This window comes from Manis javanica, chromosome 14 (genome assembly GCF_040802235.1).
Source record: "Manis javanica isolate MJ-LG chromosome 14, MJ_LKY, whole genome shotgun sequence".
In the NCBI taxonomy this organism is placed as follows: Eukaryota; Metazoa; Chordata; class Mammalia; order Pholidota; family Manidae; genus Manis; species Manis javanica.
Window position 1 is genome coordinate 79,558,161 of NC_133169.1, and position 23,913 is coordinate 79,582,073.

Sequence of the window (23,913 nt, forward strand, 5' to 3'; positions counted from 1 at the left end):
CATCAGAGCCTGGGGGCGGGTACTGTTCTGTGCCTTCATGGCCCAGTGACACCCTGACCTGCAAAGTCAGAAAAACAGCCAGAACTTTAGCCAGCACAGGTAGGAAACACAGAAGCAAAAGCACAGAATCCTGGTTCTCTCTGGGAGGTGGAAGGGGTGCCACCTGACTAGGCCATGGCGTCACAGTGAAACACCCCCAAACAGCACATTTGAAACTCCCAGGGTAATGTTGGAACCCCTGCAGAGCAGGAGGCGCCTGAAGATACTGTGGTGGCACTATTCTAACCCCAGGCCTCTGCATGGTCAGTTAGTGGAAGGTGTATAACACGCTGCTGGTCCTGTTACTTTGGAAATTAACTAAAAATAAGGTGTGTGCTTGGTACAGACTCTCAGTCTAGGGCACAGGTCTGGAGCAAATGCTGAATGGGTCCCTTATATCAAGGGCACAATGAGCTCAGACCCCATGACAATGACGCCCCCCATGCAGAGCAATACTCTGCCAGTCAGCCTCAGATGCCCCTGGGAGCGTGGCTGTCATTGCCTGTCTCTGTTCGGTGCTGTATCAGGGCCAAGTGGCCTGTGGATCTTTGCACAGGGAAGTGTGTTCCAGGTGACCCTGAGTGTACGGTAGATGGGAGGCAGGGCCACTGTGAAAGAAAGACCACTGTCCACCATGCACACAGCTGCTGTTCATTTGAGTGTTGATCCACTCAGCACACATCTCTAGGTGACCCATGGCTCCCTGCTTCTTCAGGTGTAGGCCTATTTGGGCTACACAAGCTTGTCCACAAGCTCTTTGGAGTCATGGTGCAAGGTGGTTAGTGCAGGGTCCATTCAGGAGGTTGGAGCCCCAAGCTGTAGGGTGAGGAGGAGGGTCCATCCAGAGTCCCAGGAGTGGGGGGAGCATGTGGCCCTGAGGCCAGAAGGGACAGAGAGGACAGGCCATGGGTGAGGCCACAGTTCAGAGGTGCTCACTAGACCAGGAGCAGGGGCGTTCAGCAGAAGGGCGATGTTTTCTACTCTTGCGTCCTGCCTGTCTTCTTGCCTGCTGCATAGAGAATGGGTGTTGGGCAGAGTGAAGCAGGGGACCAGCTGCACAGTCATTGGGGGTCTTGGCAGCCTTAAATAGCAGTGTGGCTTCAGGGGCCATGGCAGATGCAAGGCACAGCCCGCAGGCCATGCAGACCGATGGTTGGGAGGGATGAAGGGCATCCAGAGCTCTCCTTCAGGGCATTCCTGGAGGTGGAGGAATAGGCAGAGGGGCACCCAAGGTGAACATGGCTGCCAGGGGTGGGTAGGCTGCCCAAGTCTGGGAGAGCCCAGGCTGGGGAAGGTGGTGGACCTTAGAGCATGCGCATACACTGAGGAGACCACCAGGAACGGTCACACATGTGATACACCAGCTTTCTGGGGGCAGCATAGCCCTTGTTTCCATGTGTCTGCTGGCTTCCTCTTCAGGCGTCAGAGCCAAGTGGTGTGACAGGCCCACAGACCTGAAATATTTAGTCTGGCCCTGGCAGAAAGCAGGCCCCTGGGGCAGGACACAGAGAAGTGGGCATTGGGCAGTGTTGGCCAGGGCACAGGAGGGAGCCTGCCTTTGAGTGATTAGGGGCACTGCCCCACCCCGAGGCCGGTGTGTGGGGGACCAGGGACAGGGCAGCAGACGATCCTCGGCTCACCCGGCCACCTGGGACTGGTTTGCTCACTGCAGCACCTCCACTTGGCTCTCTGGGAGCAGCTTCTCCAGCCTCCTGCTTGGAGGGTTGGACAGTGGGGAGCACCCCTCCGCCCTTTCCTTTCCTCTCCCCTTCTCCCCCTTTTGAATATTCTGAAGTGGATGTGCTCAGGCCTTCCAGTTATTTTAATGGTGGATAATTAGGCCCAGAAGGGGTTGGCCCTCTTCCAGGTCCTCAGGCCAGAACTGCCCTACACTGCTGTGGAGTGAGCAAGGGCTCAGTGGGCACTCAGGAATGATGGGGGGCCAGCCATTATTTCCAAAGCCTCCACATCTGCTGACCAAGCTGTCAAAGTGTGGAGCCGTGGAGGACAGGATTAGGGCCTCCCCAACTCCTGGCCAGCTGGAGGTGGGTTGGTGGCAGACAGCTCCTTCCAGCCCAAGGACCATGTCAGGCTGGCTTTGGGGCAGACCTGCTGCCACCCACTACAATGAGGGGCCCAGGGCGCCTCAATCCGGAAATCATGGCTACATCGGTGGACTGAGCAAAGAAACCTTTATTGATCAGTCCAGTGGTTGCCCAGCAGCCTCACAGCAGAGCAGCATCGGCTGGTTGAGCTCACGGCTCCCATGACCATGGTCATGATGGACTGGGGGTCTGCACAGCTGCTTCCCCATCCTGAAGGGCCCCAGCCAAGCTCCACATATGTTCTGTGCCCGTTTCTGAGTGCTTAGCATGATTCTCACTGGGGAGGAGTCTGATGAGGACACGTATGCATTACGTCCCCCATGATGTGTGGTCCCCAAGAAGGCAGCCTCAGCTGCTGCCCAGGCATGTGCTCCTGCATAGCCCATGGGTAGAGCATACAGGTCAGCCCCCTCCAGGGTGACCACACCTTCTGTTCAGATATCCCAAGGAAATGCTCAGCCTCTTCCAATGCCAGGAGCCCTCCTGAGGTCAGAGCATGCAAATGGTTTGTTCAGAGAGCCCCCTTGGTCTGGCACTCATAGTCCTGCTGCTAAGAAGACAGCCTCTTGGGTCCTGTGTCCTCTGACCCCACATTTTGGCCCTCCTCCTGAGTGGGTGGCCATGCACACTGATGCATCTGGATCCTAAGACTGCTGGCCCAGAACTGGCATGCCCGTGCTCTGCGGGTATGGGCCCAGCTGTCAGAGGGCTTCCGGAGTCCCCACAGAGTAGCACATCTGCAAAGGGAGGGTTTCCTGCGGCCTGATGCCCTCGTGCTCTATACTTGCAGGTCGTGACTGAGGTTCCTGTGTGGTGATGGCAGCGTTCTCAGCTCGGCAAAGCAGCCTCTTTCAGGCTCAGCTGATTCTAGGTCCTAGTGACTAGCACAGCGGTGACTGGCACCGGTCCCTGGCTGAGTGGCAGGAGCTGATTGTCATGCATGCAAATCAGGGCATGGTGGGCATGCCCTTGCTATTGTGATGGTGGAAGGTAAACTCATTTTCCTGCAATGCAATCCAGTTGTTTTGCCTCAGCCTGACACATTAACTTTAATTTTTCCACAGTAATATTCAAGACAGGTTTACCCTTGGTGTCCTAGTGTCAGAATGTGTCACCAGTCCAAGTGTGATGATGCATTATCCTGACCACCCACTAATTTGTTCCCTCTCCTTCAGAGCAGGGTGGCTGTTGGCAGTGGGGCAAGCCGATCCAGAAACCAGATGAACAGAGATGTCTGCATCCATGCCTGGCCATGCTCCTACTATTTGGAATCTGAGAAGCAATGGGTTCCTGGGAAACTGTCATTAATGCCTCTTTCCCTGAAGTTTACAGCCGATAAAACCGGGGAGACGCTGGTCAGCTTTCCCCTCTCCAGTGTAACTGAGATCAAGAAGGAGGCCTCCCACTTCATCTTCAGCTCTATCACTGTGCTGGAAAAGGACTGCCTGAAGCACTGGTTCAGTGCCTTGCAGCCTAGCCGCAATGCCGCTTTCAGCACCATTGAGCACTTCTGGAGAGCGCTGCTGTTGTCTGGGCCCCCAGCTGAGGCGGCCTCCCCGCCCATGACCGAGGGGAGGAAGCTGACCTCTCTGATGGCCTGCTCCCAGAAGCGTCTGGAGGACACATCCAGGGTCCTCCACCATCAGGGTGAGCAGCTCGATGGCATTGCAAGGGGCCTGGACAGGATGGAGTCTGATCTGGACACGACTGACAGGTAGTCATCCTGGGACCCTGGCCTGAGCTTTGGGTAGCTGATGTGTGCTCCCCTCATCCCCATTTAGTGTGAGGGTGCCCCACTTGCAGTTAGGCTGGGCTGGGTCTCCGGCACATAAATACAAGGACTGGTGCCTCCTGAGGGCACCCTGTGTGCGATGTGCATGTGTTCAGTGAGGATCGCCCCATTTACCAGACAAGCCGAGCAGAGCGTGCTGTTCTCAGTTTACCTCACCTGTGGGGCACTGAGGCTGACAGGACACTTGCTGCTCTGGTTCTCAGGTAGCTGTGTAGCAGCACAGTTTCAGCAGGAGCGTTTTGGCTCCAGAAGTGGCCTCAGTAGCTGCTGTGCCAGCCACTCTCACACCTAAGGACTCGGGACCCCTCCACTATCCTAAAAGCCCAGGGTCTCAAAGAGCTGTGTTTATGTGGGTTATGTAGACTGATGTTTACACTGGATTTTAGAAACTAAGAAATGTAAAAATTACTTGTTCATTGAAGACATGTCTGATAACCTGTAATCTAGTAGCTTTCATAAAGCAAAACACATCTAGTGGGAGGAGCAGGCCTTGGGGATTTCCACACATTTCTGCAGCCAGACTTGGCAGGAGGCAGCTGTATCTCAGGCCCACTGCTGAGTCCCCCCTTAGGGCACCCTGTGCCCCATGGCCTCTGGGAACTCTCCTGCACTCATGTGAGAGAGAGCGAAACAGTCAGGAAGTATTGTGGAGTTGCTATGGAATTCATCTAACCCCCAGACCCTCGGAGGGTCCCAGAGACCACCCTGTGGGTGGCGCTATGCTGACTCTGGTGTGTGGGGTACGTCTCTTCTCAGGGTCTAGTGGTGGTGGCCTTTTCCCACACCTGCTGGGGCTGCTCAGGGTGAGGGGCCAGCTTCTCAGCTGTGGGCCTCGAGTACAGGGCCATAGGGCTGCTGGGGGTGAGAATCCTTGCCCCTAAATGACCCCTCTCAGTCCCTGCCTGTAGCTATTTTGGGATATTCATTCCCTGAGTACTGATGTGGTCAAGGACCTGTTGCTGGAGTTGCAGGAAACAGGGCCCCACACCCTGTCCTTGAGAGTGGGTGCTTGTGGCAATGAGATGCAGGTCACCAGATCTCGGCGGGTTTTCCTGTTGGGGACATGGCTGGACGGGGCTGCAACCTAACCTGTGGTGGAGGTCGTGTGACGGAGTGGTAGGCAGAGTGATAAAGCTCACTTTCAGGCCGTGTGTCTCCCCCTCACCTGCCAGCTGTGCGCAGAGTCCTCACCAGGCAAAGTACAGAAATGCTAGCTAGATGAAGTTGGAGTCCCCAAATGGCATCCCAGAGCAGAGCCCCAACCCCAGCCCTGATCTGGACTGTGACATGAACTAGAAGTAAACCTCTTCGTGGGCTGTGAAATGTGGGGAGTTCTTGTCGCAGCAGTCAGCCCTCCCAGACTAGCACAACATGCCTCTGGGAAATTGAGACATCAGCCTAATACCTTCAATACATACCAGAGCATAGAGATCAGAGACTGGGAGAATACTTATCTCCCAATCAAAGAACTACACATTGAAATACTGGAAATCTGGCTGTTGTCATCAAATTAATAAAAACTAAAAGTAAGAATGCACAGTACCGACTACAGGATAGTAAGTGAGCATTTCATGCACTGCTTATTAGGATTGTGAATTAGCATAATCCTTTTGGAGAGCAGTCTGGTGATTTTCAAATATTCTTTTGAAAAATGACAAAGTAAAAAGATGAACCTGGGACTGCGAGAAAAAATTTGTAATACCCACCCATATTCCCAACAAAGGATTAATACCCAACTAGGTAAAGAACTTAAGTGGCAAAAGGAGGGAAAGACAGTTCAATAGAAAAATGTGCAAAGGCCATTGATTGGACTTGAGGCTAAGCTGCTGTAACAGATCCCAAAATGCCCTGGCTTAAATAAGCTAGGAATTTGTCCCCTCCACTCCCCCCATACAATGAGCTAGAGGATAGTAGGTGCCCCAGGCAGGTAGAAAACTCTATTTTAGGTCATCATCTGGGGACCCACGCTGGCTGGAAGGGCTCCTGTCTGCCACTTGGCACTCATGGTTACATCAAAGGCTGTTGTTGTCACTTCCCCAGCCATGCAAAAGTGGGGACAGGGAGGCCAGGGTTCACAGTCTGTGCTTAAGAAAGTTGCATCACTTCTGCTCATGTTCCACTGGCGGGACTTAAGTCACATAGCTACACCCAGGAACAGAAGCTGGGGGTTGTGGGAGATTCCTCATGGGGTCCACCAGGAAAGGAAACAGAGGAGAGGGGGTGCTGGGAATTACAGGTGGTCCCTGCCACAGTGCCAGCAAAGGGGTCAGTGCCCCCAGTTGTCATGGAAAGGTGAGTACACAAGTGCAGGGGTGGGGCAACACCAGCTGCTGCCCAGGGCCTGGTGAGCATGCCAAGGGCCCATTAGAAACAGAAAATGGTTCAGCCACTTGGCAGTTGCTTGTGGAACCAAAGGTGTGCCGCCACCACCGTGACGATGCCCATCCACTTCAGGGGTGTCCCAGGGAAGCTCTGGCTTGCACACAGCATGTGTGACATGAGCATTTGTTGGAGGACTGGAGGTTGTATTCATTTCTCCTCAGTAAACATATTGTAGCCACAAAGGAGTCTAATTCTTTCATGTCAGCTGCTGTGTATCAAATCCACACATATTAGCTTGGATAAATGCCCAAGCAATGTTGAAGCAGCAAAAGCAAGTAGCAAATACATGTGTACAGCAAGACACTGTTTATCAGATATTTTAAACGTGCAAAATAGACTACAGAAAAATAGAGAGTAAAATTAAAAACCTGTTCAGGAAGGTACATATAAGGCCGCATGTCCAGAGAACAGCTGACTTGTGTCCCTGGGGTGGTGGTCTCCTGGCTCCTCATGCTCCTTGGTGGGGGTCTTTGCAGGTCTGTTGTGGTGGCATCCAGTGCACTTCCAGTGGATCCACCAATCTGGGGACATTTCTTGTGTTGCTTCTTTGATCATTTCCTTCCCTCGGTTTTTAAAATATTCCCTTCAACCTCCCATATTTTGGTTAACTGACTTCCTGGACTGATCAACTAATATCATGCTTATTTTTCTTGCTTGTCTTTTTGTTTTGCTATATATTTCTTGAATTTTATCTTGGTACCCTTCTATTGTTGCTATTGTTTTAATTTTTGAGGATTTTTTTAATCTCCAAATTTTCCTTTGGCTTAGCAGCCTATTGTTCCCACATGCATATCCTATCTGTTCATCTCCTAGATTCTGGATCTGAATCTTAGAATGACCTGGAGAGCTGATCTGAGGATGTCCTGGAGCCTTGTCCTAGGATGTCCTGGAGAGCCATGCCCAGAAGGACTGAAGTCTGTCTCGCTTTTCAGTGTGGAGGCCTTCACGTCCTTCTGCTCTAGCACTCTACTCCATCCTTTAGCAAGCCTGAATTGCTGTCCAGATACTGTCTGGATAGGGCAGCTGGATCTTCTGCCCTGGGGGAGGCTGGTTCCAATAGCAAAGGCGTGGGTTGTGTTGGTGATTTCTGTGCTTTAAGAAGACTTTCACCCTATCCTGTTCCAGTGCTATCTAAACCTGATTTTCAGAGGTTCCTAGTACCATGGATTTTTCCACATTTGGGTCCTGTTGTGAACTGGGTTATTTTTCAGCATCTCCCACTGCTGTCTTATAGTTTACTTTCTCAGATTTGCTAAGTATCTGTTCTGCAGTTTCCAAAATTTTGTTGCAGCTATCTCTTCTCTTTGTCCTTGGGGAAATGGGTATATTCAATTTGCCATCTGTGATGTTGTGATTTATCATCAGAACATTTGGTCTTTGTCCCCATCCCTGGCAGAGAGCTCCTAAGACCCTTGGGACTTCCTGTGATGAGAGCCACACAGGTGTCTTGATATTCATGACAAGCCCCCATCCGCCACATCTGAGTTTATGTTAAGACAGTGAACTTGGAACCCACCCTAAGGATGGGGGCTGATGGCCAGGGAACCCACCACAGGGTTAGAGGCTTGGAACTTTCAGTCCCACCCCTGACCTTCAGGGAGGGGAGGGAGCTGGAGGTTGAGTCATTTGCCAGTGGTCAGTGATTTAATCAATCAGGTCTAGTAATGGAGCCTCCACAAACCCAGAAGAATGGGATTTGTAGAGATTCCAGGCTGGGAACCACGTGGGCATTTGTATGTGTGTGAGGGGGTGCCCCCAGAGAGGGCACACAGCTCCGTGCCCCTTCCCACAGCTGTGCCCCATGCACATCTCCCATGTGGCTGTTCCTGAGGCCCATCCTTTGATGATGAACTAGTGATCTAGTGAACAACGCGGTTCTCATTAACCTAGTAAGGGAAGTGCTCCATGAGCTGTTCTACTGGATTAATGGAATCCGGGGAGGGGTCATGAGAATCCCTGATCTTCAGTGGGTCGGGCAGAAGCACTGTGACATCCTGGACTTGGGCTGGGCGTCTGCAGTGGGGGCATTCCCATGGGCCCCGTGCTTTCCCAGGCAGGCAGGGTCAGAATCGAGTTAAGTGTTTGCCACACAATGGAATTGGTGTCAGAATCAAATGTCTTTAGCCAGTCCTCTGACCACTTTTCATAGAGGCTTTCCCTTGAATATCATTGGTTAGCACACCAAGCTAAAATTACCAAAGGTCCTGTTTTAAGTTTCTATTGTTACTTCTTGAAATAGTTCTGAGGTGCATTGTCTGCAGCTTTTGTGACTGCAGAGGGCGGCAGAAGCACTGGCCCCCCCCAGCAGATTCAGTGGGTACAGTGCTTACTGTCCCTCAACATTCCAGGGTCGGCAGCTTTAGCCACACGGGTCTAACCAGAGTCGGGCTGGTGCGCATTTCTACACTCCGTATGGGTTTGCTGGGCTAAGGTTGGATCTCCTCACTAAGCTAGGGAAGATCCTTCTTGACAAACAATATTTTGAGGACTAGGCACATGCCAGGTGCTGTTTTGGGAGCTGGAAGGCCGCAGAGCTTTCAAAAGGCCACAGGTTCCCTCTACATTTGTCAAGTGTTCTGCGGAGAGAACCAACAGGATCTGTGGAGGGAGACTTACTCTAAGGAATCACTCACATGACTGAGGCTGGCAAGCCCAGAGTCTCCAGAGCAGGCCAGCAGGCTGGAGGCCCAGGAGCAGCCAGCACTGGCTCTGCTTCCAGCTGCGCCTGCAACCTGGAGCAGAGGCTGTTTGTGGGAAGTCCTGCTTTCCTGCCGTCTTTGGGGCATTGTCTCTGCGTTCACAGGAGGAATACAGACGTAGTTCAGGAAGGTGCCTGGTTACCATCCAGGAGATGGAGTTCTAGCACATGGTCTCTAGCCAGTTTCTGCGGTTTTCTGTTCCAGGTGGATATTTTAAAGGGAATTAGGATAAGGCATACTTCCTAATGTGCTGTGTAACCCATATGTTCCCGTTGTTTGCTCTTGATTCCCCTAGGAAAAGAGGTCATAGCTGACTCATGTGGGATAGCTGAGCTGTTGCTCCATTTTAAACCATGCACTTTGGCTGACATGCTGGGCCCTCCCCATGCAGGTTCAGCTTCGGAAGCCATCCGGTGCAGCCTTCCACCCTGTGTGGAGGTCTCAGTGCTGTCAGATGACCGTCCTCACTCCTGCATTCCCCTGTGGGCCTGCATCTCTCAGGAAGGCTGTGGCCGTATTGCTCACTGCCATCTGAGCCACCCACCCGTCATCACTGCATACTCTGTACTGGCCAGGATGTTTCCCCAAGAATGGTGCATGGCTGGGCTACATCCTCTTGGGGCCTTCAGACCTGGAATAATGAGGACGTGCCTTCCCCATCAGTGCCCATGTGTCTGTTATGTCTTTGTAAGCCACTGTCTTCTCAGGCTCTTCCCCCTGCAGGCTTGGGGCTGTGGTCTGGTTCTGCTGAAGGGCCATGGGCACACCGTCTGAGCTGTGCTCTGTGTTCTGAGAACAACTGCTTCCGAGAAAGGGCTTCTAGGTTGAAGCAGCCACAGTGACTGCCACCTCCCTCCCAGAATGTGCCCAGACTACTCAGGCCACTGCACAGGCCCAATCCCAGGGAACCCCAGTGTCACTACAGCCACCTATCAGGCAGGGCCCCTAAGGTCAGGGTGCATGGGGGGCTTCAGCATAGCCACCGTGGACCCATCCTGTGGTACCAAGTGAGATAGACACATTCCCAGAGGCCACAGTATCCCCACATAGGTTCCTGACATGTGGAATGGTGGCTGTTCTGGTTGGAAAGGCCACACGGAAGCCACTAGGCCTGCCTCCCCAGGAAGAGTAAGCCAAGGCAGGCTGCACTCCATGAGGGATGGCAGGTCAGTGCTGTGGTTGGCCATTTGCTTGGAAGGAGGAATGGCCAGAGACCCCACTGTATACTGAGTGGCTGTGGCGAATGGTTTCGCTGCATGTTCAATAACTGGAAAAAACATGACTGAGAGCTTCAGCTCTGCACCTACCAATCCGCCATCATCCCCATTGTAGCTAACCTGATGGCGTTTAAGAACCGAAGCTGCCCTCATGTACCATTTAGTTCTGGGGCAAACATCGGAGATACTTGCTGCCTTTTTGCACTTAGCAGTGCTCAAGGTAATGAATTTGTTCTCTATTGTTCTGAAAAGATGTCCAGTTATTATTCTTAATATCCTTAAAAATTCACAAATTTTAACAAATTTGATGGGTTGCAATCCACTGCAATTAGTATTCTATTGGGCCTTAAACTTCCCATATTCAGCATGTTGTGACATTTTCAATGCAGTAATTTAACAGGGAGCAACATCCGACACTATAAACCTCAAGTTCTACAGCATCATGGTTCCTGGACAGCTCACACTCCATCTTCAAATATACCTGTGTTGGGGGAATGTTCTGCAAACAAATTCCAGGGAAAGCCCATGATACACATCAGAGGGAAGGGGGACACAGAAAGAAGACCAGAGTCACTGGAAAAAGGCTTGTCAGTGAAATCAGCCTCCAGGAACTGACAGCTTCTCTGGGAAGAGACAGGACCCTTGTCCCTGTGTCCTCACACCCGTCTGCTACACCCCCCATTAGGGAAAGACCCTGGGGACAGTGTGTGGGTGGGGTGCCAGGGCTCCTCACTGGCTCCTATGCCCCCAATTAGGGAGGAGCCTGGGGAGAGTGGGAGAGTTGGGTTTTGTCTCTGTTATAGGGTATGGGGCATTCACTCTCTCCCTGGCTTTGCTAGTGGAGCCCTACTGTGTGACATCCTGTACTGGTGACTGTCCCCTCCTGGGCTTTGGTCGAATGGCTTCCTTTCCTGTCCTGTTGCCCCTCTGAAGTAAATGGGTAGACAGGTTAGTTTGTGACATGTCTCCAGGATTCCTCTCTAGGGAGAGGAATCTAACACCCTTAGGGGCTGTTGCAGTGCCTCCCGCTGCCTGGGGTCCAGGTTCAGCATCCAGTCAGTGCACTAAGGAGAGCAGTGACCCGTTCCTCAGGGTCCCTCATCCTGAGGACCCCCACCCTGCCTGCTCATCAGCGGCCAGTGTGAACCACAGGGCAAGTGCATTCCCCCCTCATACTGGCTGGAGGCCCAACAGTTGATGGAAAGTCTCATCTGATCTCGAGTCTGTCCGGCCACCTCGCTGAACTTATCATTAATTCTGGTGGTTCCTCCATGGCTTATAGGATTTTCTACCTACAGATCCTTCTTCTGTGAGCAGAGACTCTTAACTTCTGTGCTCCTAATCTCAATGCCTTCTCTCTCTTGCCTGATTGAGCTGGGCAGTGTTCCCAGAAGGGGTGAGCACAGACACCCTCCCCTGTTCCCAGTAGGGGGCACAGCATGGTCTTCCACTGTTGTTCTACATGGCTGTAGGTTTCTACCAGGTTGAGAAAGTCCCCTTCTCTTCTAATTAGTTTAGTGTTTATCAAGAACGAACATTCAGCGTAGTCAAATGTGTTTTCATCTGTATGTTTGTCCCTGAGTCTCTCAAAATGGTGTAGAGCATTAACTCCTTTCCAGGTGCTGACCAACGTGCCATCCTTGAGATAAACCCGTCGTGGCCCTAGTGCACATGGGCCTCTCGGTCTAGTCTGTGCTCTTGTGGATTCTGTGTCGGCAGTCATGAGGTGTATTGCTCTGTAGCTGTCTTTCCTATGACACTTTTGCCTGCCCCCATCTTCATTTCCAGAGGAATTTGTGAGGGATCTGCTAGTATAGCCTTAAATGTCTAATGGAACTTCCAGGGAAGCGCCCTGGGCTTGAGCTGCCATTTGTGTGAACTGTTTTAGTCTAGCCGGCTGTCTCTACTTAAGTGGCACAATCAGATTTCCTGCTCTTCCTGTGTCACTTCAGTGCTTAGTGTGGCAGGAATCCTCCCATCTCATCTGAACTCTGATGTGCTGATGTAAAGTTGCTCGTGGTTTCCTTTATAATCCTCTTAATTTATGTAAGGTCAGTGTTAGGTTCTGCTTTCATTCCTAATTTTGGTAATTTGTGTGCTCTATTTCTTGTGCAGTCTAACTTGAAAGCTTATCAATTTTGTTTGTATTTTCAAGTAACTAACTTTTGGTTTCACTGATTTTTCCCTTTTGTGTTTCTCCTTTCCATTTCATTGGTCTGCTTTCTTCTTCAGCTTTCTCTTCTGTTTTCTGGTTTCTTAGCGTAGGAGCTGATGTTATTGATTTGAGATCTTATGTAACACAGGTGTTTACAGCATTAATTTCCCTCTGATTACAGCTTCCCTGCATCCCATAAGTTTTGGAATGCAGTATTTGTCTTTACAGAGCTCAGGCCATTTTCTAATTGTCCTTGGAATTCCTTCCTAAACCCCATGGTTATTTCGAAGTATGTTGTTTAATTCCTAAATATTTCTGGTCTTCTGAAATTTTGTTTTGTTGATTTCTGTTTCATTCTATCGTGATCAGGGAACAAAGAACTTTGTGTTAAATATTTTCAAATTTATTGAGACTTGTTTTATGGTTTCACAAGGGGTTGGCAAACTGCAGCCTGTGGACTAAATGCAATCCATGTCCTGGTTTTGCAGTGGAACTTCCCTGGGGCACAGCTGTGCTTGTGTGTTTGTGGTCATTTTCACATCACAACAGCAGAGCTGAATGTTTTCAAGAGAATCAGTTTGGCCCTCAAAGCCTAGAATATTTACTGTTTGATCCTTTACAGAAAAGTTTGCTGACCCTTGGTCTGACATGTCACCTGTGGTGGAGAAAGTTCCATTTGCATTTGAGAAAAATGTATATCCTGGTATTCTTGGGAAAATACTATTTAGATGCCAGTTAGATGAAATTGATTGATAGAGTCATGCAAGTGTTCTATGTCTTCCTTGTTTTGGTCTATTACTAAGAACAGGGTATGGAAGTCTCCAGCTTTTATTGTTGAATTGTGTTTCTCCATAAATTCTGTCAATTTCGTATTTGGTATTTTGGGGCTCTGTTGCTAGATGTGTATATTTCATAATTATTGTTTCTTCATAATCAATTGACACTTCTGTTTTTTTAATTATAATTTTTTTTTGTAATTTTTTAGTCTATATTTTACATTTTACAGATTTATACTGAGTATTTGTTTCTTTTATAATTTTTGTAATTTTAGGGATTCTTTATAATTCGTGTGACTTTTTGTAATTTTAATTTTTTTTTTTTTTTTTTTTTTTTGAGAGGGCATCTCTCATATTTATTGATCAAATGGTTGTTAACAACAGTAAAATTCAGTATAGGGGGGTCAACGCTCAATGTACAATCATTAATCCATCTCAAGCCTAATTCTCGTCAGTCTCCAATCTTCTGAAGCATAACGAACAAGTTCTTACATGGTGAACGAATTCTTACATAGTGAATAAATTCTTACATGGTGAACAGTACAAGGGCAGTCATCACAGAAACTTTCGGTTTTGATCATGCAATATGACCTATAAACAATCAGGTCAAATATGAATATTCGTTTGATTTTTGTACTTGATCTATATGTTGATCCCCCATTTCTCCTACTATTATTATTATTTTTATTTTTAATAAAATGCTGAAGTGGTAGGTAGATGCAAGATAAAGGTAGAAAACATAGGTTAGTGCTGTAAGAAGGCAAATGTAGATAGATGATCAGATGATCAGGTGTGTGCCTATGGACTAAGTATTAATCCAGGCTAGACAAGGGCATCAAGACATCCACGGATGCAGAAGATTTCTCTCAAAGCAGGGGGGGTGAGGTTCTGAGCCTCACCTCTGTTGATCCCCAAATTCTCACCTGATGGCCCCCCTGCGACTGTGCCTGTCTTAGGTTGTTCCTCCCTTGAGGAATCTTACCCGTCTCTGGCTAACCAGTCATCTTCCGGGGCCATACAGGGAAATGTAAAGTTGGTAAGTGAGAGAGAAGCCATATTGTTTGCAAAGGTTAGCTTTTTACTTCTTTGCAGATTTATGCCCTGTGGCTTCTATGCCCAGCACTTGTCTCAAGGTATCTTTACCACCTGGAGGAATTATGATACTCGGTAAATTCGATATGAGGCACGAATTCTATTTAAGGGTTGTAATTAGGAAGGAAGAAGAAAAGCTATAGATGTAGCATACGAAGGAAACTTGGGAGGATTGATTATTTCTTTGACATATCTTCTTGTATAGTACCTTAAGTATGTATAGGTTTTAAACTACTAACTAATTTGAACACATATATTAACATAATAGGAATACGGTGACATAAACAAAGCAAATCTATAATTACCATCCATCTCCAGTGAAGCCAAGAAAACCATTTAGGCACCCTAGGCATTTGTGAAAATTTATCTATGATATGATGGATATTGTCCAACTGTACTTGAACCATCAGACAAATTAAAGCAGCCCATTTCTGGGATCTGTTCACATCCCATATGTTCTTTTAACCATAGATAGTCTATAGTCATGAGATTTTGGAGTGCTACAACTTGCACCCCTCCCAACTCCTGGTTGAGTTCCAACAGTACAGATCCGGTCAAATTCGTTGTCTCACTGTATGCACATGCCAGCCTAGACATCTCCCTCCTCATTCTTATGGCAAGTCCAGGAGATGGTGGGCTGGATGCAGCCACAACCGTAGCATCGTCCGAATCCCTGTGGAGGCTTTTTGATGATCATCCCCCGGCACAAGTCCTCCAGAGAGTGCTGATGCCGGAAGCTCCTCCTCATATCGTATCTTAGTTCATTTTCTGGGTATCCAAGCTAGGCCTTGATCTCCTGCATAGAAACAAACAGACCCTTTGCCCACACTTTGACATGCCCTCTATACCACTGTGCAGAACTCATTGGAGGTCAGCACACAGTAACTGCTTTTTTTTTTTTTTTTTAAATTAAGAGAAAGAAATATTATCAGAAAAGAGTACCTCCATAGCTGATCATCTGACACCCTTTAAGTGATCAACATTAAGGATATTTAAAGCATGCGTTGATCTTTGATTTACCAATAGTTTTATCCTGTTAAGGAGTAATCCCCCTTTTCCTTCTTTCTTTCTTTCTTTCTTTCTTTTTTTTTTTTTTTTTTTAAATTTTTAATCTACACTTACATGAAGAATACTATGTTTACTATGCTCTCCCCTATATCAGGTCCCCCCTAACAACCACATTACGGTTACTGTCCATCAGCTTAGCAAAATGTTGTAGAGTCACTACTTGTCCTCTCTGTGTTGTGCATCCCACCCTCCCCTTGCTCCCTCCCCCCCATGCATGCTAATCTTAATAACCCTCTTTTTCTTCCCTCTCGTTATCCCTCCCTGCCCACCCATCCTCCCCAGTTCCTTTCCCTTTGGTACCTGTTAGTCCATTTTTGGGTTCTGTAACTTCACTGCTGTTTTGTTCCTTCAGTTTTTCCTTTGTTCCTATACTCCTCAGATGAGTGACATCATTTGGTATTTCTCTTTCTCCGCTTGGCTTATTTCACTGAGCATAATACTCTCCAGCTCCATCCATGTTGCTGCAAATGGTTGGATTTTTCCACTTCTTATGGCTGAGTAGTATTCCATTGTGTATATGTACCACATCTTCTTTATCCATTCATCTACCGATGGACATTTAGGTTGCTTCCAATTCTTGGCTATTGTAAATAGTGCTGCGATAAACATAGGGGTGCATCTGTCTTTCTCAAACTTGATTGCTGCGTTCTTAGGGTAAATTCCTAGGAGTGGGATTCCTGGGTCAAAAGGTAGGTCTGTTTTGAGCATTTTGATGAACCTCCAAACTGCTTTCCACAATGGTTGAACTAATTTACATTCCCACCAGCAGTGTAGGAGGGTTCCCCTTTCTCCACAGCCTCGCCAACATTTGTTGTTGTTTGTCTTTTGGATGGCAGCTATCCTTACTGGTGTGAGTTGATACCTCATTGTAGTTTTAATTTGCATTTCTCTGATAATTAGCGATGTGGAGCATCTTTTCATGTGTCTCTTGGCCATCTGTATTTCTTTTTTGGAGAACTGTCTGTTCAGTTCCTCTGCCCATTTTTTAATTGGGTTATTTGTTTTTTGTTTGTTGAGGCGTGTGAGCTCTTTATATATTCTGGACGTCAAGCCTTTATCGGATCTGTCATTTTCAAATATATTCTCCCATACTGTAGGGTTCCTTTTTGTTCTATTGATGGTGTCTTTCACTGTACAGAAGCTTTTCAGCTTAATGTAGTCCCACTTGCTCATTTTTGCTGTTGTTTTCCTTGCCCGGGGAGATATGTTCAAGAAGAGATCACTCATGTTTATGTCTAAGAGGTTTTTGCCTATGTTTTTTTCCAAGAGTTTAATGGTTTCATGCCTTACATTCAGGTCTTTGATCCATTTTGAGTTTACCTTTGTATATGGGGTTAGACAATGGTCCAGTTTCATTCTCCTACATGTAGCTGTCCAGTTTTGCCAGCACCATCTGTTGAAGAGACTGTCATTTTGCCATTGTATGTCCATGGCTCCTTTATCAAATATTAATTGACCATATATATTTGGGTTAATTTCTGGGGTCTCTAATCTGTTCCACTGGTCTGTGGCTCTGTTCTTGTGCCGGTACCAAATTGTCTTGATTACTATGGCTTTGTAGTAGAGCTTGAAGTTGGGGAGTGAGATCCCCCCTACTTTATTCTTCTTTTTCAGGATTGCTTTGGCTATTCGGGGTCTTTGGTGTTTCCATATGAATTTTTGAATTATTTGTTCCAATTCATTGAAGAATGTTGCTGGTAATTTGAGAGGGATTGCATCAAATTTGTATATTGCTTTCGGCAGGATGGCCATTTTGACGATATTAATTCTTCCTAGCCATGAGCATGGGATGAGTTTCCATTTATTAGTGTCCCCTTTAATTTCTCTTAAGAGTGACTTGTAATTTTCAGAGTATAAGTCTTTCACTTCCTTGGTTAGGTTTATTCCTAGGTATTTTATTCTTTTTGATGCAATGGTGAATGGAATTGTTTTCCTGATTTCTCTTTCTATTGATTCGTTGTTAGTGTATAGGAAAGCTACAGATTTCTGTGTGTTGATTTTGTATCCTGCAACTTTGCTGTATTCCGATATCAGTTCTAGTAGTTTTGGAGTGGAGTCTTTAGGGTTTTTTATGTACAGTATCATATCATCTGCAAATAGTGACAGTTTAACTTCTTCTTTACCAATCTGGATTCCTTGTATTTCTTTGTTTTGTCTGATTGCCGTGGCTAGGACCTCCAGTACTATGTTAAATAACAGTGGGGAGAGTGGGCATCCCTGTCTGGTTCCCGATCTCAGTGGAAATGCTTTCAGCTTCTCGCTGTTCAGTATAATGCTGGCTGTGGGTTTATCATATATGGCCTTTATTATGTTGAGGTACTTGCCCTCTATTCCCATTTTGCTGAGAGTTTTTATCATGAATGGATGTTGAATTTTGTCAAATGCTTTTTCAGCATCTATGGAGATGATCATGTGGTTTTTGTCTTTCTTTTTGTTGATGTGGTGGATGATGTTGATGGATTTTCGAATGTTGTACCATCCTTGCATCCCTGGGATGAACCCCACTTGGTCATGGTGTATGATCCTTTTGATATACTGTTGAATTCTGTTTGCTAATATTTTATTGAGTATTTTTGCATCTACATTCATCAGGGATATTGGTCTGTAATTTTCTTTTTTGGTGGGGTCTTTTCCTGGTTTTGGTATTAGGGTGATGTTGGCTTCATAGAATGAGTTTGGGAGTATTCCCTCTTCTTCTATTTTGTGGAACACTTTAAGGAGAATGGGTATTATGTCTTCTCTGTGTGTCTGATAAAATTCCGAGGTAAATCCGTCCGGCCCCGGGGTTTTGTTCTTGGGTAGTTTTTTGATTACTGTTTCAATTTCTTTGCTTGTAATTGGTTTGTTTAACTTTTGTGTTTCTTCCTTGGTCAGTCTTGGGAGGTTGTATTTTTCTAGGAAGTTGTCCATTTCTTCTAGGTTTTCCAGCTTGTTGGCATATAGGTTTTCATAGTAGTCTTTAATAATTCTTTGTATTTCTGTGGGTCTGTCGTGATTTTTCCATTCTCATTTCTGATTATGTTGATTTGTGTTGACTCTCTTTTTCTCTTAATAAGTTGGGCTAGAGGCTTATCTATTTTGTTTATTTTCTCAAAGAACCAGCTCTTGGTTTCGTTGATTTTTGCTATTGTTTTATTCTTCTCAATTTTGTTTATTTCTTCTCTGATCTTTATTATGTCCCTCCTTCTGCTGACTTTAGGCCTCATTTGTTCTTCTTTTTCCAGTTTTAATAATTGTGATGTTAGACTATTCATTTGGGATTGTTCTTCCTTCTTCAAGTGTGCCTGGATTGCTATATACTTTCCTCTTAAGACTGCTTTCGCTGCATCCCACAGAAGTTGGGGCTTAGTGTTGTTGTTGTCATTTGTTTCTATATATTCCTTGATCTCTATTTTGATTTGTTCATTGATCCATTGATTATTTAGTAGCATGTTGTTAAGCCTCCATGTGTTTGTGAGCCTTTTTGTTTTCTTTGTAGAATTTATTTCTACTTTCATACCTTTGTGGTCTGAAAAATTGGTTGGTAGAATTTCAATATTGTGGAATTTACTGAGGCTCTTTTTGTGAGCTAGTATGTGGTCTATTCTGGAGAATGTTCCATGTGCACTTGAGAAGAATGTATATCCTGTTGCTTTTGGATGTAAAGTTCTATAGATGTCTATTAGGTCCATCTGTTCTAGTGTGTTGTTCAGTGCCTGTGTGTCTTTACTTATTTTCTGCCCGGTGGATCTATCCTTTGGGGTGAGTGGTGTGTTGAAGTCTCCTACAATGAATGCATTGCAGTCTATTTCCCTCTTTAGTTCTGTTAGTATTTGCTTCACATATGCTGGTGCTCCTGTATTGGGTGCATATATATTTAGAATGGTTATATCCTCTTGTTGGACTGAGCCCTTTATCATTATGTAGTGGCCTTCTTTATCTCTTGTTACTTTCTTTGTTTTGAAGTCTATTTTGTCTGATATTAGTACTGCAACCCCTGCTTTCTTCTCACTGTTGTTTGCCTGAAATATGTTTTTCCATCCCTTGACTTTTAGTCTATGCTTATCTTTGGGTTTAAGGTGAGTTTCTTGTAAGCAGCATATAGATGGGTCTTGCTTTTTTATCCATTCTATTACTCTGTGTCTTTTGATTGGTGCATTAAGTCCATTTACATTTAGGGTGACTATTGAAAAATATGTACTTATTACCATTGCAGGCTTTAGATTCGTGGTTACCAAAGGTTCAAGGTTAGCTTCTTTAGTATCTTACTGCCTAACTTAGCTCGCTTATTGAGCTGTTATATACACTGTCTGGAGATTCTTTTCTTCTCTCCCTTCTTATTCCTCCTCCTCCATTCTTCATATGTTGTGTGTTTTGTTCTGTGCTCTTTTTAGGGGTGCTCCCATCTAGAGCAGTCCCTGTAGGATGCCCTGTAGAGGTGGTTTGTGGGAAGCAAATTCCCTCAGCTTTTGCTTGTCTGGGAATTGTTTGATCCCACCATCATATTTAAATGATAGTCGTGCTGGATACAGTATCCTTGGTTCAAGGCCCTTCTGTTTCATTGCATTAAGTATATCATGCCATTCTCTTCTGGCCTGTAGGGTTTCTGTTGAGAAGTCTGATGTTAGCCTGATTGGTTTTCCTTTATAGGTGACCTTTTTCTCTCTAGCTGCCTTTAAAACTCTTTCCTTGTCCTTGATCCTTGCCATTTTAATTATTATGTGTCTTGGTGTTGTCCTCCTTGGATCCTTTCTGTTGGGGGTTCTGTATAATTCCATGGTCTGTTCGATTATTTCCTCCCCCAGTTTGGGGAAGTTTTCAGCAATTATTTCTTCAAAGACACTTTCTATCCCTTTTCCTCTTTCTTCCTCTTCTGGTATCCCTATAATACGAATGTTTTTCCTTTTGTATTGGTCACATATTTCTCTTAGTGTTGTTTCATTCCTGGAGATCCTTTTATCTCTCTCTATGTCAGCTTCTATACGTTCCTGTTCTCTGGCTTCTATTCCTTCAGTGGCCTCTTGCATCTTATCCATTCTGCTTATAAATCCTTCCAGGGATTGTTTCACTTCTGTGATCTCTTTCCTGACATCTGTGATCTCCTTCCGGACTTCATCCCACTGCTCTTGCATTTTTCTCTGCATCTCATCCCATTGCTCTTGCATTTTTTTCTGCATCTCTGTCAGCATGTTCATGATTTTTATTTTGAATTCTTTTTCAGGAGGACTAGTTAGGTCTGTCTCCTTCTCAGGTGTTGTCTCTGTGATCTTTGTCTGCCTGTAGTTTTGCCTTTTCATGGTGATAGAGATAGTTTGCAGAGCTGGTACAAGTGACCGCTGGAAGAGCTTCCCTTCTTGTTGGTTTGTAGCCTTTTCCTGGGAGAATAGCGACCTCTAGTGGCTTGTGCTGGGCAGCTGTGCGCAGACAGGGCTTCTGCTTCCTGCCCAGTTGCTTTGGGGTTTATCTCCGCTGTTGCTGTGGGCTTGGCCTGGCTGGGGCTGTTCCTCCAAAATGGTGGAGCCCCGTTGGAGGGGGAGCAGCCAGGAGACTATTTATCTCCGTAAGGGGCCTCTGTGCTCCCTGCTGCCCAAGGGGGTTAGAGTGCCCAGAGATCCCCAGATTCCCTGCTTCTGGTCTAAGTGACCTGTCCTGCCCCTTTAAGATTTCCAAAAAGCACTCTCCAAACCAAAACAACAACAGCAACAAAAAGGAAAAAACAAGCGATTTTTTTTTTTTGTCCTCAGGTGCCGGTCCCAGGCACCCGCTCACCAGTCCCGCCGCCCTGCCTCCCTAGCACCGGGGTCCCTGTCCCTTCAAGGCTTCCAAAAAGCACTCACCAAAAAGAGAGAAAAAAAGGGGAAAAACGCGCGATTTCTTCCGTCCTCAGGTGCCGGTCTCAGGCACCCACCCACCGGTCCCACAGGGAAAAACGCGGGATATTCTTTGTCCTCAGGTGCCGGTCCCAGGCACCCGCTCACCAGTCCCGCCGCCCTGCCTCCCTAGCACCGGGGTCCCTGTCCCTTTTAGGCTTCCAAAAAGCACTCGCAGAAAACAGAAAAAAAAAGGGGAAAAACGCGCGATTTCCTCTGTCCTCAAGTGCCGGTCTCAGGCACCCGCCCACCGGTCCCACAGGGAAAAATGTGGGATATTCTTTGTCCTCAGGCGCCGGTCCCAGGCACCCGCTCACCAGTCCCGCCACCCTGCCTCCCTAGCACTGGGGTCCCCGTCCCTTCAAGGCTTCCAAAAAGCGCTCGCCAAAAAGAGGAAAAAAAAAAAAAAGGGGAAAAACGCGCGACCTCCTCCGTCCTCAGGCACCGGTCTCAGGCACCTGCCCGCCGGTCCCGCAGGGAGAACCGCGGGGTGTTCTTTGTCCTCCAGCGCTGTTCCCAGGCACCTGCTCACCGGTCCCGCCACCCTACCTCCCCAGCAACGGGGGCCCGTCCGTCTAAGGCTTCCAAAAAGCGCTCGCCAAAAAAAAAAAAAAAAAACCGCTCCGGTTTCTCTCCACCCGCCGGGAGCCGTGGGGAGGGGCGCTCGGGTCCCGCCGGGCCGGGGCTTGTATCTTACCCCCTTCGCAAGGCGCTGGTTCCTTGCAGGTGTGGATGTGGTCTGGATGTTGTCCTGTGTCCTGTGGTCTCTATTTTAGGAAGATTTTTCTTTGTTATATTTTCATAGCTCTATGTGTTTTTGGGAGGAGATTTCCACTGCTCTACTCACACCGCCATCCTGGCTCCGCCCCTGTCTAATTATAATTTTTTTAATTGAAGTATTGTTAATATACAATCTTACATTATTTCAAATGTACATCACAGTGGTTCAGCAGTCCCCATCATCAACTTACATCGTAATTACGAATTATTGTGCCCTTGTATCTCCCTCCCACTCCCCTCCCTCACCTGCCCCAACCCCTTGCCCTTGGTAACAGCTAGTCCCTTCTCAGTGTCTATTAGTCTACTGCTGTTTTGTTCCTTCTGTTTTGCTTTTCTTTTATATTCTACAAGTAAGTGAAATTATAGGTATTTGTCTTTCTCTGCCTAGCTTATTTCACTGACCATAATACCCTCTAGATCCATCCATGTTGTTGCAAATAGCAGGATTTCTTTTAATGGCTGAATAATATTTCATTGGGTTTATGTACCACATCTTCTTTATCCATTCATCTATTAATGAACTCTTAGGTTGCTCACATATCTTGGCTATTGCAGATAGTGCAGTGATAAACATAGGGGTGCATATATCTTTACGAATCAGGGATTTTGTTCAGGTAAATTCCTAGGAGTGGATTAGTATACTGAGTCAAATGGTATTTCTGTTTTTAGTTTTTTGAGGAACCTCCGTACTGCTTTCCATAGTGGTTGCACCAATTTGCATTCCCACCAACAGTCTAGGACAGTTTCTGTTTCTCCACATCCTTGCCAGCATTTGTTGTTTCTTTGTTTTGGATAATAGCTATTCTAACTGGTATGAGGTGATATCTCATTGTGGTTTTGATTTCAATTTCCCTGATGAGTAGTGATATGGAGCATCTTTTTATGTACCTATTGGCCATCTGTATTTCTTTAAATAAGTGTCTGTTCAGGTCCTTCGCCCCTTTTTTGATTGGGTTATTTGTTTTGTTTTTATTTATTTTGGTATCATTAATATACAATCACATGAGCAACACTGTAGTTACTAGATTCCCCCCATTATCAAGTCCCCACCACATACCCCATTACAGTCACTGTCCATCAGCATAGTAAGATGCTATAGAGTCACTACTTGTCTTCTCTGTGCTATACTGCCTTCCCCTTTCCCCCCACCACATTATGTGTGCTAATCGTAATGCCCCTTATTCCCCTTATCCTTCCCTTCCCACCCATCCTCCCCAGTCCCTTTCCCTTTGGTAACTGTCAGTCTATTCTTAGGCTTTGTGAGTCTGCTACTGTTTGGTTCCTTCAGTTTTTGCTTTGTTCTTTTTTTTTTTTTTTTTTGCATGCTTAAAACTTTAATTTTTATTATCAGAGGACCATATTAACAAATGGTCTAAGAAAGTTACAGAATTCACTTCTGAGGATCATAGTGATTCCATGGAGGGAGGCATCCCCACTCACATATCGTTATCTTAAGTTTATACCTAGCAGAGGCCCCGACTTAGCTTAAGTGCAAAAGGCTTATAAAACTTTTGTTCCTTTCTGTTGGCCATTGAAACAGTTCCTCTCCCCCATAGGAGGGCCTAGTTGGGAAATCACTCCTCACAGTGACCAACGGTTTAGGGACCCAGTCTTGCTGAAGCGGCTCAGGACTCACACAGCATCTGAGGTTGTGAAGGTGCTACCATTGGCTGCCCTGGGGTCAGTGTTAGGCCCCCTCACAAAACACCTGCAGACCTGTTTCTCTCTCGTGTCACTGCCTCCTTCCCCTTCTATTTTTGCTTTGTTCTTATGCTCCACAGATGAGTGAAATCATTGGTACTTGTCTTTCTCCGCCTGGCTTATTTCACTGAGCATAATACCCTCTAGCTCCATCCATGTTGTTGCAAGTGGCAGGATTTGTTTTCTTATTATGGCTGAATAATATTCCATTGTGTATATGTACCACGTCTTTATCCATTCATCTACTGATAGACATTT

At 46.6% G+C, this 23,913-nt stretch overlaps 1 protein-coding gene across 5 annotated transcripts in view; it reads left to right on the forward strand.

Annotated features, from left to right (window-relative positions):
• SNAP47 (synaptosome associated protein 47) overlaps window positions 1-23,913 on the forward strand; it is a 49,909-nt gene that overhangs the window by 2,113 nt on the left and 23,883 nt on the right. For 4 of the 5 annotated variants that reach the window (XR_012124853.1, XM_073221177.1, XM_073221178.1 and 1 more), the window contains exon 2: window positions 3,320-3,858. Coding sequence is in view for 4 of the 5 variants with exons in the window: in XM_073221177.1 (XP_073077278.1) it covers window positions 3,365-3,858 (494 nt within the window). In the remaining variant the exon portion in view is untranslated. The remainder of the gene's footprint in view (window positions 1-3,319; window positions 3,859-23,913) is intronic. The other variant, XM_073221179.1, reaches the window with a different exon arrangement.